The 17608-nt window shown below is 42.8% G+C and overlaps 1 protein-coding gene across 6 annotated transcripts in view; it reads right to left on the minus strand.

The window, feature by feature from the left end:
* Positions 1–17608, minus strand: part of mpp7a (MAGUK p55 scaffold protein 7a) — a 147675-nt gene that overhangs the window by 37386 nt on the left and 92681 nt on the right. For all 6 annotated transcript variants that reach the window (XM_061064133.1, XM_061064136.1, XM_061064132.1 and 3 more), the window contains 5 exons: positions 9226–9307; positions 8576–8661; positions 6823–6897; positions 4214–4410; positions 3549–3610 (listed from right to left, as the gene is read on the minus strand). In XM_061064133.1, the coding sequence (XP_060920116.1) occupies positions 3549–3610; positions 4214–4410; positions 6823–6897; positions 8576–8661; positions 9226–9307 (502 nt within the window). The remainder of the gene's footprint in view (positions 1–3548; positions 3611–4213; positions 4411–6822; positions 6898–8575; positions 8662–9225; positions 9308–17608) is intronic.

Here is a 17608-nt window from a genome sequence, read left to right on the forward strand (position 1 = left end):
GACTTCCTACTACTGCTGCTGCACACACAACTAATCCTTACAGTATGTATGACTTTAGGAAGAAAGTATTGCTTTAGTCAAAGGGAGACTTATGTTCCTCTGGTAGGGGCTGCTGCAAACTCTGCTACATTTTGCACCTGCCCTCTGTGCATAGAGAGAGGGGGGAGTTTACAAATCCCATAACTCAAAGGAGGAACTGGGCCATTAAAATGAAATAGTAAGGGAACAGTACAGCACTGTCTCTCTTTTACTTTTTAGGAGGCTATTTTTGGCCATCCTGCACCATGTTTGCCAATATGCGGTTGAACATAACCAGGAAATGACAACATCCATAATTCACCCAGAGCTTGAATCCGAAGCAAATGAGCCTAATGCTAAGTTTAGCAGGGGTGGTCAGAGTAGCTGTATTCGGGTATTTCAGAGCACTGTATTGAAAGAGTCACGTTACATTAAGGGCTCACCGCCATGTCGAGTGAAACAAGTAGGCAAACTGACATATCCGTCTCAAAGCAGTAATCTACAGTTTAAAAAAATAGGGGAGAAAAAGAACCAGCCTTTGGTTCAATGGGGTCATTGTGGGACCACAACAGGCCTATAAAGCCGAAAGTACAAGTGTAGTGTATTTTTCTGAGGTTTTAAATGTCCGGGAAATCAAAATGAGAAGACGGAGGCAAGCCGTTTATTTAAGTGCAGAAGCCACTGAATGTGCTCTCATTAGGCGGGGATGCATGGTTATGGTTTTATAGAAATAGGCAAACATATGAGAGAGAAACAGGCAAGGTGGGAGGACAGTAAAGTATGAATGGAGGAGCCTTGGGATTTTTTTTCTTTTTATCAAATAAGCTCATGGCTTATGGAGAGAACAGTGAGGTCACATTAAAGTAACACATACACTGTTAACAAGTAGTATGAAATGGGAAAACCTTTTCCTTTATTAGGGCCGCATAACAAATAACAACCCTATCATTATTGGCCTACAAGTAGTTGTAATAATCACATTTTAAAAGTCTGAATTTATCACAATAATTACAGAAAAAAATGGATTACGTAAAAGAGCAATGCTTTCTTACTCAGTATGTGTGCATTTTAACGGGTGGATTGGTGGCTGGTTATCCCCGTAGCTTTTAGACACCAGCAAAAAAATGGCACCAATTAAGAGGTGAAAAAAAAGCGTTTTGGATTTATTTTGGATTTAAGACAAACTTATTGTAAACACAGTTATAGTTTAAAAACACAAAGAAAACCTTCATGTTACACCTTATATGCACTCTTTGATTTCTATTTATTCATTGCTCTTCATATCATTATTGCACTGTTGAAAAAATGTATTGAGCATCACAAATTTTTCTCATATCGTGCAGGCCTAGCTACCATTTCTAAAACGTTGAGCTGATGCACAAGTGCCTTGTATCGAATTAATCGTACTCCATTGATTGTTGAAAGAAGTCTTATAGAGATATAGATCTTATATAGATATCGATCTTATATAGAGTCTATTGGGGGAACTGATGAATAACACTATAGATAATGTATTTGGTTATATTTGTAACACATGCTAACACATGTTGAAGCTGCACTAATTGAATTAAGTCTTCATTTTGGGAGCCCTACTTTGCCAGAACCATATCCATATTTTTTATGTTCTGTTTTTTTTTTTAAAGAATAGCCAAAATGCAAACATTATGTGCACATAGTCAGCTCACTGCAGACTGTCTGTGTGGGGTAAGTGGACCTGCAAATTCTGAAAGACCCACAGCAGATATTGGCAGCATGTCTTACTCCTCCATGGCTACAGGCAAGCACACACAGTCATATTGTAATGTGCAGTCACAATGCCAGCTGGACAGCCTTCCAATTCATGCACTGTAGCTAAAACCATTTACAAATCACATTACAATTTGGAAACTGTTTGTAAATCATCGCTAATGTCTTTGTTGTTTTAAGCCTGCATGTCAGGGAATGTCTTGTAGAGCTTCAGAGTCAGGTGCGGGTGAAAAGCCCTGCTGTGGGCCAAAACGGCCGGGGAATAAACAGCAGGACCATGTGGAGACTGTGCAGACGTCTAGCGCACACCCCTCAAGCCTACATTTCTTTGTGGAGGCTGGTAGGATTGGAGATTGGCTAAGAAATGCAAACACTCTTGTTAAGTCAAAATATTTGTTGATGATGCAGCAGCTGGCTTCTTTTTAGAGACAGTTATGCATTTAGCGGCCTAAATACTGAAAATATTTTCCATTGATAAAACGCCAGAAGCTAGTCGACGGTCCTTAGACAATGAGAGCATTTTTATTTCAAATTATGAAGAATGTTTTGATTCTTTTTTTAAACCTCTAAAATCTACAGTTTAAATCTCAGAACAGTTACCTCAGAATAAAGTTAGCTCACATCACATACTTTGACTTTTAACCTTCAGAGATGAGGCTGACTGATTCAAAGATTTGCAATAAAACAACCAAAGACTTCAGCTTTTCTATACTTTCTACTGTAGAGATTATTCTCTTTTCCACTGTTTCGGTGCAGATATAAACTTGTTTCCCAATCTTAAACCTTGAATCATAGTCTGTAGGCCATACGTTGTTTCTGCTGCCGTCCTGTACTTCTGTAACATAATTTATGTCCCCTGTCTTCATTATGGACCAATTAACCTTTTTTGATTTATAAGGGTCATTTGGCTATAATCCCTTCATTTCCTGATCTCCTTCATTCAGGCTTGTTGTAACAAAGTTCCTCTAAGTACTCCCACTGATGTGTTCGACTTCACTTTTTTCTGCACTGCCGGGCCCAGGTTTGGGTTACTGTAAGGTTTGGCATCATAAGTACTGTAGGATCCATTGAAATGAAAGTTTTCCCCATGTTTTCCGTAGTTTCTTTTTTTTTTTAAGTGTGTGTTATGATTCAAGCACATCATGTCATCAGTGTTTCATCATGTGGTGGATTTTCTTTGTTCTTAATTCTGCAGCAGGTAACAAACACATTTGTTTTTTTTACAATTTTTGTTTTGTCAAATTCTGAATCCATCCAAGTTTTCTGCATCACCTAAATCACAGGGGCCGACATAAGGAACATCCATGTGTTCCAAAAAATTAAGTTTTGTCTCCAACATGTCTGCATTTCTAGCATCAGATCATGAACCTATCATTAGGCTCTCTGAGATGTGGAGAGGTAAGCTGGAAGAGGGGGCTGACTGTTTATGCTGGAAGGTGAAAAGGCAGAGTAGGTTTTCTCAAAAGTAAAAACCTTAAAGCGTTTTCTGCATGACTTAGAGCACATCAACACATAGAGAGGCAGAGGGGGGGGAGAGAGACGAGAGGGCCTGGCAACAGTGTGAACGAGACACAGAGAATAAAACATGGAGCAGACAGGAAAACAAGAAGGAAGGTCCGTCCAGACACAACACTTCCTCTGATGACAGGTGGTGGATTTGCAGCAGTCCAGAGTAACATCACCTAACTTCTGAGTTATTCTCCAGCCCACCCACCCGTTGCAGTGTACTGCACTGTCATGTACTGGTTGGTTAGAACTTATCACAAAAGATAATTTATGCTCACATGATCGTCGAGAGATCTTCTGTGACGGCACAGTGGCAACGGGTCGCGGCACAGCAAATCTCCTGGAAGACATGAGAAAGAAAAGGAACAATAAAACCATCACTCTTCATGACCGCACAGGGAATAATAAACGCTCCCTGCTACACTAGAGAGAACCCACTCGTCAATATTCACCAGTTTCCCTCTGTCAGTTGAGACTGGTGAAAGAAAAAAGGCAGACTGAGTGAGGCTGTGAAGGAGAAACACTTGCTGTTGACGACACTGCAAACTTCAAAATGAACTTTTTTTTTTTTTTAAATTGCTCTCCTTTTTCTTTTGCTTTCCTCCCTGATCCTTTTTCTCTTTTTTATTTTGGGTGCTTGTGGACGGTGCCAAGAAGCTGCCCCAGCCTCTTGAGCTCTGTGTTGCACATCAAGTGCAGCCGTCGGAGTGCACACTGATGTTCGATTTTCCATCCACTTGCCTTCCAAAGTGGATCGGTACCAGCACTATCATTTTCTGTCATTACTCATTTCGGGCCAGACATTGTGCGGAAATCCAGACTATTTTGGCAGTGAGAAGGAAGGAAAAAAACGAGGAAAGGGGGGAGAGACAGAGAGTGAAAGTTGTGCGACCGTGTCAGTAAAGACAGTCTTGTTAAAGGGACAGGCTGAGGGGTTTCTTACCTCTCCTGGAACTGTTTGGACGGGATTAGGCCGGCACGAGGGTTGGTGTCCCCCTCCTGCTTGGCCTGCCACCAGGTCGCATCATCCTGGCTCATGATCTGAAGGATGGAGCCCTTCTTGAAGGCCAGTCCAGCCTCTTTACATGGGATGGCATTATCCTCCTTAGGGTCGTAGTCAAAGAGTGCTTTCACAAACACCTGGACACACAGCAGAGGTGAGAGGGGGGGGGGCTTAGAGCTGGATTGACAACAGGAAAACCTGCAGTTCACTGCAAAGTACAGAGAGTGTAAACGCTAAAGGAAATCCATCATGGCAAGAGCAGAAGGTGCTTCAGCAAAGCTCTGGGTGATTATTTCATAAAGGTCAATGCAATCAGAAGTTGAAACCTGCAACAGGACAAGGTAATCTCTCTCTCCATGTTATTCCATCGACACTTAAGACACACTTAACCCTGTCGCCGTGAGACAACACTCCAGATCTCCTGAGCCAGAGAGTGCAGTTGGAAACGCTCTGTTCCACAAACTAAGCACAGTCAAATCAGGAATCTTTCCATATTAACTCTCTAAAGAGAGACCACGTTGTTTGCATAATCCTATTTAAATCTCTCGAGAATAAAAACCAAAGCAACTCTAAGCAATTATTATGTTTGCCGTGAAAAGCTGAGATTTGTTTTGTTGCTGTCATGTAAACGCTCATTGATGACATCTTTCACTGCGTATTTCAGAAGGCCATGAACTTGAAGCAGGGGACTGTACTTGACATTTTTAAAAAGTGTTCCTTCTCTTACATCATTCTGTGTTATGTACATTTAAAATTCAATGCTGAATTTAATGCACAGTGCTTAGTGATATGACAACAAGAGCAACAAGAGAGAAATACATTTAAACAAATACTCAGATAAAAGGCATCACAATAGGTTTTAAAGCAGCTTGTAATTCTTTTAATAAAACTAAAAGAACCATCTTTGAACGTCCTTGCACTCTAAGAAATGACATCACGATAAGCAGAAGTTAAGGCCCGTGCAGAGGATTTCTAATGCAGAGTTTTAAGTTGTTTTCTTTCTTTAACTAGGTGCTCTAATTTCATTTGGCAGAGGTGGATAGGACACCTCATCAACACAAAGAAGTCTGAACCTTATAGTGGAAAAATCTCCGACATCCTTTCCCATCGTGGGCGGCGAGCTACAACCTGCAGAGCCTTGCTGCGTCTTCTGTCTAAACTGAGACCTGACAGGATGAGTTATCACTCCTAACACACCTTAGTACATGTGGAGAGAGCTAAGAGAGCTAAAGAAATGATGTGTGTTTAAGAAAGAAAAAAACAAAACAGACGAGGAATAGTTAGATTCACTTTTTTGATATCCTATTGATTTAGAGAGTGCTTCGTGCCATGTAGTAAATTTATGTTTCAGACAGAGATGTTTTGTTTGGGTCATAACAGCAGCTTTGGCTGCTAAACCCTCCGGCAGATTACGCTCATACATCCACACTCTGAGATCTCCAGCTTTCCTTTTCCTGGCTCGGTGTTTTTGGCCTGTGCATGTTTAGCCACTTAGCTGCCCTTTGATGCATATGCAGTACCTGATGTAAGCGTGCAGGATGTTTTCACGCAGAAGAGGCTGAGGGTTTGGCACTGCAGCTCTGTTTTTCAGCTGGTTCCCTTTAAAGGCCAGGCAATTTAACCACAACATGATGACAAAGGATGGAAGTGACCCACCTTGTCCTGTACACCTCTGTTACACATGCAGGGTGGGCTGTGTTGTGAATAATGATAAACCGCCTTCGACCCTGGAGCTTAAAACAGCTGAGCGTAACCAGCCTCCTCCGCCTGCTTCTGATGGATGAGTGTGTGAGAAATGATGTATCATCACCACAGTGGGTGAGAACGACGGTATGCTGGAGTGACAGTGAAAGCACCTTCAAAATGGATTTCTAAAAGCTACTGTCTACTGGTGCAGTCGACATGAATAGATACAATCTTGTCTTACACATGGCTGCGTACCAAACCTTAATACTTTTTTGGTTTCCAGAAGAAAGATTAAGGGAAAAAAATAATTGAGGTTTATTTTCTTGTTAATTGGAAGTTTTCTTGAGTTGCTACAACGTTTGGGTCTGTATTTTATTGGACGAAATATGGTTGCATGAAAAGATGCCATACAAAAATACCACATCTGAAAAATTAAGTACTGGGTGCTGAACAAAAAAACATCCAAAAGGTAGAAATATGCTGTGTAAAGGACTAGGGCCTAAAACGTTACAGGTGGCAATTTTTCCATTGAATTAAATTTAATTGGAGCAGCTTCTGGTATGAAAAGATGCCATCCAATGAAAAGGAAGCGGCTTACAATTAAGATCACAATCTGGGCCAGAAAGGACCCTGTGAAATGCTCAAAATGGTCTAAAGGTGAAGCCTGTTCTAAAGTTACCTGGCCCTTACAGTGACATGCAGAAATACTGTGTTCAGTAGACTGCTGAGATATTGAGGAGCTCTCTCCTATATTAATTCATTTCTCACTGAGTCTCAAAAAGCATTGTTCTGCATCTAACAAAAAAGGCAGATATCTGATTTTTTATGTGATCACACAACAATCCAGCCGGGACAACATTTACCTTTGGTTCTTTGGATGGTGCCTCGTCCTTGACCCCTGGGACGACTTTAAATGTAATGGCTCCTTGTGATTGGGCCTGCAGAGTAGAAAAGAAACCAAATTAACAATATTTAAGACACAAATGGAGGGGGTGAAACCATCCATCAGTCATCTGTCCTGCAAACATCTCACAAAGCTTCTAATCCAATGAAAATCCCATAATGAAACCACTGTTTGATTTTTTAACAATGGAGGGTTATGAGGATTGGATGACTCTGCTTGGCAGGGATAGAGTGTGTGTGGGGGTAAAAGGAGTAGTGTTGAGAGCGATCATCTGCTGCGAAGGCCTTTGTGTCTGACTTTAAGAGACTCCCTCTTTCCTCTCCGGTTGTCCCTCTTGGCAGAGTTCAGACACATGATTGAGCTTATTTGAGGACTGCTTGGAGGAACTACTGAGCATCAATCACATCCTCTCAGCATGTGGTCTAAATACCAGGAAAGACTCCTAGAGAAAGGCCAGTGCTTGGTTTTCAGCACATTGATGAAAGCCACAAGATCGTGGATGAGTTTATTGTCTGGCCAACTCGAACAAGAACATTTTTGCACTGGAGAAACCCTTAAGCAGTGTTCTGAACTAAAGTGAAGCAAGTTTTCATTTTGTGTTAATTATATGAGTTTTGCTGCAGGAGGATACTATGTACTTATTTGCATTGATAAAACATAAAGGTGAATATTCCCACCTCCAGATTGGTCTGAAACCCAAACGCTGTGGAGTTTATGTTCAGTACATTGTTATCTTTCCAAAGATGACTTATTTCTTAAAGGACTCTGTCATGAATAATTCAATTCTGCTAAAAAGCTACTTGATGTTGACCAGTGCTCACTTTCATTTGCTAAATCAGGCTTAGCATTGTGCGAGGACTTCTTGGTTGGACTCAAAGAGCCAACTTTCTGTAAAAGCTGCTGAAAGCCACTTAATCTGTTTTCTGTGATTGGCAGTTTCTGAATAAAAAGCAAGTCTGTTGCATAAACTAAGCTAAAAGGATGCCAAAACAGCTCCATCATGAACTGCAGAATTATAAAAAGCAAAAATGCATGCTTTGTGTCAGCTCTTTTACAAAAGAAAAAGACAAAATAATATAAAAATGTTTCTTTTTTTAATAGAGTTTTGACAAACCACTTACAATAAAATTCAGGACAGCACATATATCATGGAGTTTTGAATTGTCAGTGCCTTCCTCTTGGTTAATAAATTGCACAATAGAAATGTGTTTTGGTCATATTCAATGACTGGGCAAGAGAAGTGGTGATTCTAGAGTCCATTGTGGCCCACGGCTAAAATCAATCGGGGGACCTTCCAACCAGCTTTCAGCAGGGCAATGAAAGTGAATGCTGTCAGATGGGGCCCCCTTAGGGAGGTTTCTTACTGTCATTGCTAAATTTGCACATCTTGGGTCACTGCTTTAGTTTGAATTTTGTCGGGCCCCCTACTGCCCAAAATGCCTAAGGCCCAAAGCAGTTGTCTGCCTTGCCTGTTGAAGATAGATCTAAGAAGATATTAGCCGATACATCGGTGTATACATTTTTTTTCTCCCCAGTATCGGTATCGGCCCCATAAATCCCATATTGGTCGGGCCCTGGTTTGTTGTCTTTGCGTTGGTTTTGTATGTCGTTGCACAGAGCGAAAGTTTCCTTTTGCTTTTGGTCTGAACACACTTGACAGAATTTACACACAGGGCACAATGCAGTGACAAACACAGACAGATGGGTCTCACCAGAATACGAATGATTTCCTCTGGTTTCTTGTCATCCACGGGGATTCCATTGACTTCCTTTAGCTCATCGCCCACATGAATCAGTCCTACCACACAAACACAACATTTGCATATCTATAATCACACTCACGTTTCATTATTCAACGTCCTAATATAAGTGAGCTACTGTGTAGAAGTCAAGAGCTCACACAGCCCGGGGATGTGTACAGTACAGCAGATTAATGTTTATCGTCATGGTGGCATTGGGGATTGGAAAAGTATCAAAACGTTATTGTGGACACATGTGGAAATGTGCCTTTGGCTTCTCTGTGGAGGAGCTGAAAAACAGGCTGGGCAAAATGAATACAAAGTCAAACAGAAAACATGTGGACAACAAGCAGAGCCTCTCAGTAAACTTGTCATTCATTCATTCATGATCACATTTACAAAGTGGGAGAGAACAACATATGGCATAGAACTTAGGCAGTAAGGACAAAAAAAGTCCTGTCCTTGTTGCACTCTGAAAGCAGTCCAAATGTGTTGTAATAGGATCCACTCTTTATTCTTGACCCAACACTGCACACTCACAAACATACAGCGTGTTTTTTGAGGACAACAACTGGCACAAACATGATTGAACCCATGTTAGAGAGAAAAGAGCTTGAACTGACCACTTCTGTCGGCTGCTCCTCCTCTCATGATCCGGGCCACGATTATGGCTCCTGTGTGTTCATCACGTCTTATCGTTGCTCCCTACAAAACAATCACAGAGAATAAATCAAAATAAGACAATCAGCAATGTTTTATCACAAGGCTACACTTCACCATGTTTTTCTAACACTAACATGTGTCCCTACTCTGTCTACAAACCCCCCAATGATGAGAAAAGTCTTCTACCTGCTCCACTTTTCAGAAAATGTGTGCTCAAACGCCGTTTGGAGATTTTCCCTTCATGACATCACAAAGGGCAGTAACCCCTCCCCCAGGTGGGTGACACTCCCACAGCTAGGTGTTTGTTCTGCCCTCTGAGACTGCCTTCTCATGGTAAACAAAGCTTGTGTTTGTTGGTGATGCTGAGTATGTGTGTGAGAAAGATCAGACTTCAACTCCAGCCTCAGTCAAGATTTACATGATTTATATCAAGGATCGACCTTCATGGATCTTCAAAAGCAACAAAATAAAGAACGGTATATGTGTCATTAAGTTACAAAAAGTTTGTTTCTGCAGAAGGCATCAAATTCTTAGGAAAAAAGAGCTGGTCTAGACATGGATTGGTGAGAGCCAAGCAGGTAAGAGATATAAGGCTGAAAAACACCAACACGCACACACACACATGCACACATACACACACACCCTGACCTCTTTTATGGGCTTGGTGCTCAGCCAGAGAGACACACAGACAGAGGATAGCATTTCAACTTCCATATTTAGAAAACGACAGTGTATAGCAGTGATGCAGTTACCAGTAAAGCCCAATAGCTGTTTCCCTTCACAATAAAAAGAAAAGCTTAATGGGTGCCAACCTGTCACAACCCTCACACAAACACAGACGAGGCACCAACCTGGTAGGGATTTAGGATGGAATAGGATAGCAAAATGCACCTAACCCGTGGAGTCATCCTCGCTCAGGACTAACGACCCAAACCAGACAGATGTGTTGTCTAGCCCGACACATCGGTTTTATCGAGGCTGCAACTCATCCTCCACCCAGTTCAAGCTGCTATTCCCATTTTCCCCCCAAGAATTGTTTTCATTTTAGTTGTTAAAAAAAAGGTACAGACATGGAGCCTTCCTGGTCAGGCTTGTTGTGTTTTATTTCAGCTGTCCTAATCCATCGCAGCCCACGTCAGCCACTGGAGTATAACTACAGCTCTCCATGTGTTCCAACACTTCAGTTTGTGTCATTTCTTTGTTTGCCTTCCCCTATGATGTGCTTATAAAAAACTTCTGGCAACTTCCCTCTACGGGAAGGTAAGCAGAAGATACCAAAAGACCCTCATTTTCTCAAAGACCAAAGGGATCTCTGCTTTGTGCCACTTTGCAGATACCATTAGTATGTCATCTTCGTTGTTTTCATGACCTGTTCACACCTAATGGTTTTCCTCCTAGATAATGGTTTCCTCAAGGCCCTTAAGGTATGGAGAAGAAAACAGTAGACGACATCAAGATAAGACAGTGGTTGGGCCTACAGAGAGTTGTGAACCTAATAGAGTAATTGGGCTTATTAAAGAAACCTGAGAGGTTGCAGTAGGCAAGAACTCACTGGAGCAGGTCAGCAAGAGGGGAAGGCACTGTCAGACCCCCGTGTCAAGGTCATGTATAACCCCTTAGTGTGACTTAAAGCAGCTGGCTGTGATGCAATAGCCTCCAGACAGTCGAGGGGGCCATTTGTGTGTCTGAAGGAATAGAGCGCTGCAGGGGAAGAGACGGGCTGTGACAACGGGGTTGAGATTGGGAGTCTGCAGGAAGTCTCACAGGAGTATTCAGACATGTGGTCATTAACTTTCTCCCTGTTCTTTTTCTTTTCTGAACTGGATGATGGCCAGTGGTCTGATGGATGTTTTAATTGTGTCCCCCGGGGTCCCTGGTGGCTGGTGGCAGTCTAAAGGCTAACTAACAGGAGAGAGGCAGCCTTGGACTCAGAGTCTGTAACGACAATAGGCTGGCTGCACAAACACCACTCCTCTGCACCACACGTCTACAGCTATCTATGGAATCTGCTCACATATGGTGCGTAGACTGTGTCGTGTTTGACACATATGGCTCAAATCACATAGTGGCATTTGGAAACACCACTTCTACCACTTTTATTGCAAGTGGCAATTGTGATTATAGACCAGCACATTTAGCATGCAAATACAAAAGCTCAAAGTTGTGAACCCATGCAAAGAGACCATTTTCTCACCATTCAAACCACAACGTTTTCTGTGTTTTTTTTTACACCAGTAGAGAAACAATCTCGGGTATGAGTTGACAAATTTCGCCTTTGTTCATTTTCCTTTTACACTTTATACATTCACTATTAGACGATATTTAAAGTTGGAGTCATTTTGAAGTCTCATTTGTGGGGATTCTCATTCGACCTACTGCCCTCAAACTGGCTGGGCCTAAATAAGCCAGCCAAAACAGCAGTAAGAGAGTTTATAGGGGTAAGGGGAGCCTCACCATTTTGGCCAGCCCAAATTTGAACTCAGCCCTGCTACTGTAGCCAAATGAGCTCCGTCTGATAAGAAACCAGAAGAGAGGCCAAAACGCTGCAGTGGCTAAGCGAGCGAGCCAGACAGAGGAGAGTAAGGAGGGAGGTGGAGGAGGTCGACAACGGGTAAATAAGTGGGGGTTTGGGTTAAAAGTAAGAGTTGGTGTAAGTAAGAGACTTTGTGAAGATTACAATTTAAAAGGATTTGATGAGATAAAGTTACATTGTATGAAAATGAATTGGAGAGTAACAAAGAGCAGCATTTGAAGAAAAACAAGTTGAGAGAGAAAGCAGAAATATAATGGTATCATTTGGAGAGACTTTCTCTGGAACATTTTGTTGTTGTCATTTTCAAGTTCTAGTAGCATAGTGTGCCAGACTCCCCCCCCCCCCCTCCTCATTATAATCTTTTTCTATTCTTTTAATCTTCCTGGGGTGTATCGGGCTCTCCTGGAGACCTCATGAATGCCTTGGAAGCAACTTCAGTTTGCTGGAACAAGCCTGACAAATCCAACCTCCTGAACTCACATCAGCATCACCTCCCCCCCCTGTGCCTTGATACCCTATGGGTGCTGTCATCAGTATCCAGCCAAGCATTGCCACTAATGAGGAGCCTTTGCTCTGTTAAACAAATACATAAACAGTCAGGCAATAACCTAAATAAGCTACATGATGTGTGTGGGGGTGTAAGTAAGTTAGGAAGGACCACGGTAGGTAAAGACCCTCCAGCACCAGGATGGGCTTCCTGTTGTAGCAGCTAGGCATTAGCAGGAAGTGATGGCTGGGTTTACACTGAGCAGTCAACGCCTGTCGGCACATGGAAGCCATTTCAGACTTTTCCTCTTGCATGGAAACAGTGCAGGAAGTCAGAAGGGGAATGTCAACGTCTGTCATGTTTTTGTGTGCATGCAAGCTTGTCTATGTGTGTATTTCTACAAGTGTAGCCATGGGCTTCTACCTGAAGCCAGGCCAGAGACACCTCAAAAGCAGCATGATTGATGCCGGACAGTCAATAAGCCTGATTAATGGGCGGCACTGTGTTAGTAATTAGAGACAGGGCGCCACTTAACCATCAAGTGATTTAATTCATTTGCATGAAAAAAGTAGCATGGTGGGCACACAAGATGGGAGAAATTGGGTTTCAGGAACTGATTCTCTTTTTCTTCTGTTCACCAATGAAGCAGCTGGGCCCTTAGATATACATCTGTGAATATAGACTCAAACAAGCAGGATTGTTCATAAATGTACTGTAACGCTAAAGGTCTCAGAAACACACAAACGCAGAGATCAGAGGGGTTAACCTTTGACTGGGGGAGGACTTCCTAGCTGTGGTCAATTAGTCATCAGGAAGGCGACCCGAAGCCTCCTAACTGATCAGCTCCATATGCAGCTGCTGCTCCCAGATCTATTCCTAACACATAAATGCCTCTGATTGTTATTGTTGGGTCGGCCAAAAAAGGCAACGGCTTAGTCTCTGCTGTGTGATGGAGGAGAACTGGAGCGACGCTCGTCCATATCAAGGCCTTCAACTCTTCCCAGCGCATGCAGTGGAGCAGGCACGCCGACATGGCAGCCACATTAAGTACGTGATGACAAATGGCTCACACCTCATACACTGCAGGAAAAAAAGAGAGAAGAGGGACTTAAATTTGGATCCTGTAACGCATGAGAGTGTGTGTTTATTAGAGGGAATGGAATGAAGGAAAGACTGTCCAGGGAACTGTCAGCGCACAGTAGTGCAATGAAACCTAAGCAGATAAGGGGAGTAAGACAAGCTGACTGTTGGATGTCTCGTCACGTTTGCTTGCCTGGGATTGGCTGCAATGCGATTCTGGCAAGGTAGGTCTTTATGGGGCAATTGCAGTGCCCTCTGGGTGATGGAGTGTATGGACGGCTGGATGACATGATGGAAGCTGGCTGACTCGTACGCTGGTTGTATGGATGACGAGAAGGCTGGCGAGGTATGTTGGCGAGGCTTATCGTGCGTCTCGAGGTCTGGGGGACGGCTATGTGTGGCCTGTCTAGTGGGCCTCACATTGGGAAAGAATAGATCCTATGATCTCTTTACCTTCACTATGACCACAAGTTAAGCCACTCGGCGAGCCCAAGCCCCGCCAGGGTAAAACAAGCACGGCGCTGCATTTCAAACACGCGGCCCTCGGCCCCGTAACAACCACTCAAAACATCGCCCCATGAACCGAATCGAACGCTGTGGCAATTTGACAAACATTATTTCTCCTTCCAAATTGAGAGCGACAAGGGAAAACAAACACGAGTGGCCCGGGCGGAGAGGCCGACGTGTTTTGACATGATGTCACTTAACAGCAAAAGTGTAACAACGACAATAAACTCCTGCCGACTGCTGTGTTGACTGCTGTGTTTAGAGGTATAAATACAAGTGTAGTGGAAACACATGCCGGCATTCTTCACACCAGATGTCGACCATGGAAAAACCAAAATACAAAGTGGGAATGGGCCTCCTGGACATTAAAACACAATTACCTCCAATCATATCTGGTGTTGGAGTGTGTCATTTCATCTTACCTCACCGAGGTGGCACAGAGCCCCCCACACATGACCGCTCCACACACTGAGTCCAACATATTTATGACTTTCTTACATACTTCCTCGAACACCATGGACTCTGGTGCTGCTCAGAAACAGTCGTATCATGGAATATAAAGCCATGTTATGAAAATCCATTCAGTGTTACAGTCACCCATTAAGATTAATATAGCACTGTAAAGAATTAGCACGAGTCCAGATGAAAATATACATTATCGTAAAAGAGAGAAGGTACTTGAGGTTTTTATGCCAAATGATTTTTCTAGTTGATGCAACAGAGCTGCCGCTGCTAGTCGGTCCCCTCTGGGTGACCTGTTTCTTGCCTTTCCACCTGTTTTTATTAAATCATTTGTGATTCAAACTAATAAAAGCTACTCCCCTCCACCCCCACCTCACTATACCCTTTTTCCTTCATTCCTCTATTTTGCACTAAACCAGGCTCCGGTTTCCCTTTTTTATTTCCTTAACCCTGATCTTGACCCACCAGTCGTAATTAACAGGTACACTGAGAAAAAGGAAAATTGCAGGTCATTATTATGATAATTACGGTGTGCAGGAGTGATTCCAGGAGAAACTGCCAGGTAATGCAAAGGGGCCTTTTGACGGAATGGCTTACCTTCATTTGTCTTCCTCTACTTCTTCTTTCCTTTTCCTTCTCTGCCTCTTTAAACCTTTATGTTAGAGCGAGTTATTACCCAGTTGCTATGAAAACACACTTAGTGGCCCACCTCAGTACTTCAGGCAGGTGCTGGTGATTTCGGGCGTGTAAATCTGTGTGGCTATCTCACCAAATGTGTGCATTTGTTTCCATAATGTCTGCATAAATCACTGAGTGTAATATCGTCTTTTCGCTAGGCGGACAGTGCCAGATATTAAGTCATGATGTACTGTATGTGTGTGTCTGAGAGCATGCATGAGCTGTATTGGAGCACACAAAGAGACAGTTGTGTTACAGGGAGAGGTCTATCACTGCTCTGGGATTGTTTAGTGTTTCCCAGTCGTTATCCCCGTTAAAGAAAACAGCACTTTCACATGTCACTTCTCGTTTCCAAAGTTGTGCTGGGAATCAGGGCCACTGAGGAGCAACCCCGGCTCCGACGACCAACAATGCCCGCATTCAGCCCTCAGAGCTTGTTGGCTGTCGGAACACCGAACGGAAAAGAGCAGGACCGTGGGGATGTGTGTCCATGCTCATGATTACACATGATGGGAGGAAGACGTTTTATTTAAGAGGGCTGTGAGATTAGGATCTGGGAATGCCTCAGATGTGGCTTTGGAGGCTGTGTGCGTTTTCATATTCACAACTCAACAGGTCGTGAGCATGGTGTAAGAGCTGCTGGACGGAGGATTGTACAAACACACTCATAAGAACAAATTCAGAGGCTTTTCCATGTCAGCTCTAAAAATAACTGTAAATGTTTTAATGGTGTTGCTGTGATTTCATGAGATACTTTGGATTGTTATACATTGATTACGCTGGATTTGCCTAAAACGCACAGTCCATACAGGATACTAAATCCTCAAACATTTACCCTTAATCTTTACTTTATTCACATACAAATAAATAACACAATTAAAATGACAAACTGTTTTTGTTAAGCAAATCCCGATCAGCTATTTCACTAAAGATGCTCTATAACTATTTGTAATGGGTTAATCAGGATGATAAAACTTTAAAAAACTACATCCAGTAAGACTTTTCAGCAAGTGATGTAGCAGCAGGAGTCATTTCAGTGTCGTGCCCAAGGACACATCCGGTTTAGAGACGACGGACTACCAATGAAGATCCATAGTGTTTTAAGGCTTGGGTACTTTTCATGAGATTGTACCTTGCATCAATAATAGTCATTCATTTTTTTCAGTCAGCTGTCTAAGTGATTGATCATCCTTTCCATGCAGCTCTATATTCATACAAAACCATCACTTAAAACCACAACAACATGCAAAAACACAAATAGCAATAACCTATTTGTTAATACAAACTCAAGCTGACAGTGAGTCAATCAGCACTGACAGTGCTCCTCACTTGTCTCGTGCTTTGTAGCATGGCTCTCCATCTTCCTCCACGGCAGCTCCCCAGACACTGCGGCCTAATCCATCAAGTGAAAGATGAATTGCTTTTAAAGCACATGCGTCTAACTTTAAAACACTAACATGTGTGCTGTCTGCTTTAATCTCATTAACTGCTCCATTAATTCCCAGTGTCATTACTTTCCCCTTGCTCCCCTCGTTCTGATGTAAACAGACAATAGAAGAGTCACTTTTCTTTAAAGCACATACATCAACCTAGTCTCTTTCTTTGATAACTGTGTCAATCAGGAAGTTCTCCAAAAGGTCATCAGCAGAATCCAGACTTGAGTCATTGTGAAAAGCTGTGTTGGTATACATTTAAACCAAGGCAGTTTGAATACGTCAATACAAAAGCACGCTGACCTAATCTATCTGAATGAATGTGTTTGTGAAAGCTTCCAGACAAATGAATCAGAGCAGCCGTGATCCGACCGTCCTACTTGTGTCAGAGAGGAGAAAAAAAAAATGCCTGTCTAATGCAGATGAGAAAAGCATGGCATGTCAAGTTGCCAAGAGCTCATTCCAGCGACAGCAATTCATGGAAAACTAACTTCATCACAAACCGAATCGATCACAAGACTTTCCTGTCCTGCCGCAATTATCAACTCCCTTAAAAAGTAAAGAAAATCCACTGACATCAATCACGCAGTTGGAGTTTTTACAATAATAATGTTGGACACGTCATCTGCATTTGTATGCAAAGCAACTGCTATAGCTTTGAAGTGGTGGTTCCATAATGAGAAGTCCAGCCGATCCACTGGTATCCATGGCGGGGGCGGCAGGGTGGCCAGGGCCTGTAGTGGTATAGCCTTATTGATTGCTGCTGGCTGGTGCCAGGCAGGATGCTATGTAGGTTTGGACTGCCAACTGGATGGCACAGACCCTGCAGTCTACTATTTCCATTTGGTTGCCACCAGTGACACCAAGTTATAATGGGAAAACCAAACCTGTGTGTGAAACAACACAGAACAGAGACAAAAAAGGGTAAGGGGAGAGTGAAAGAGGCTGACATTGATCCTGTCACATTCCTGGCAGTGGAGGTAATAAAGATGCTAATGATGCCTAACAACCTGGTATGGAAGAGTGAAGGGGGAAAAGATGGATAGAGTGTCAACGTTGGACCGGCAGGAACAACCTTGGACAAACAGTGAGCAAAAATCTGTGTTTGTGAACAGCAGACGTCCATATATGCACAGCAGAGAAGGGTGAAAGGGAAAATCCAC

Source organism: Labrus mixtus, chromosome 19 (assembly GCF_963584025.1).
Source record: "Labrus mixtus chromosome 19, fLabMix1.1, whole genome shotgun sequence".
NCBI lineage: Eukaryota > Metazoa > Chordata > Actinopteri > Labriformes > Labridae > Labrus > Labrus mixtus.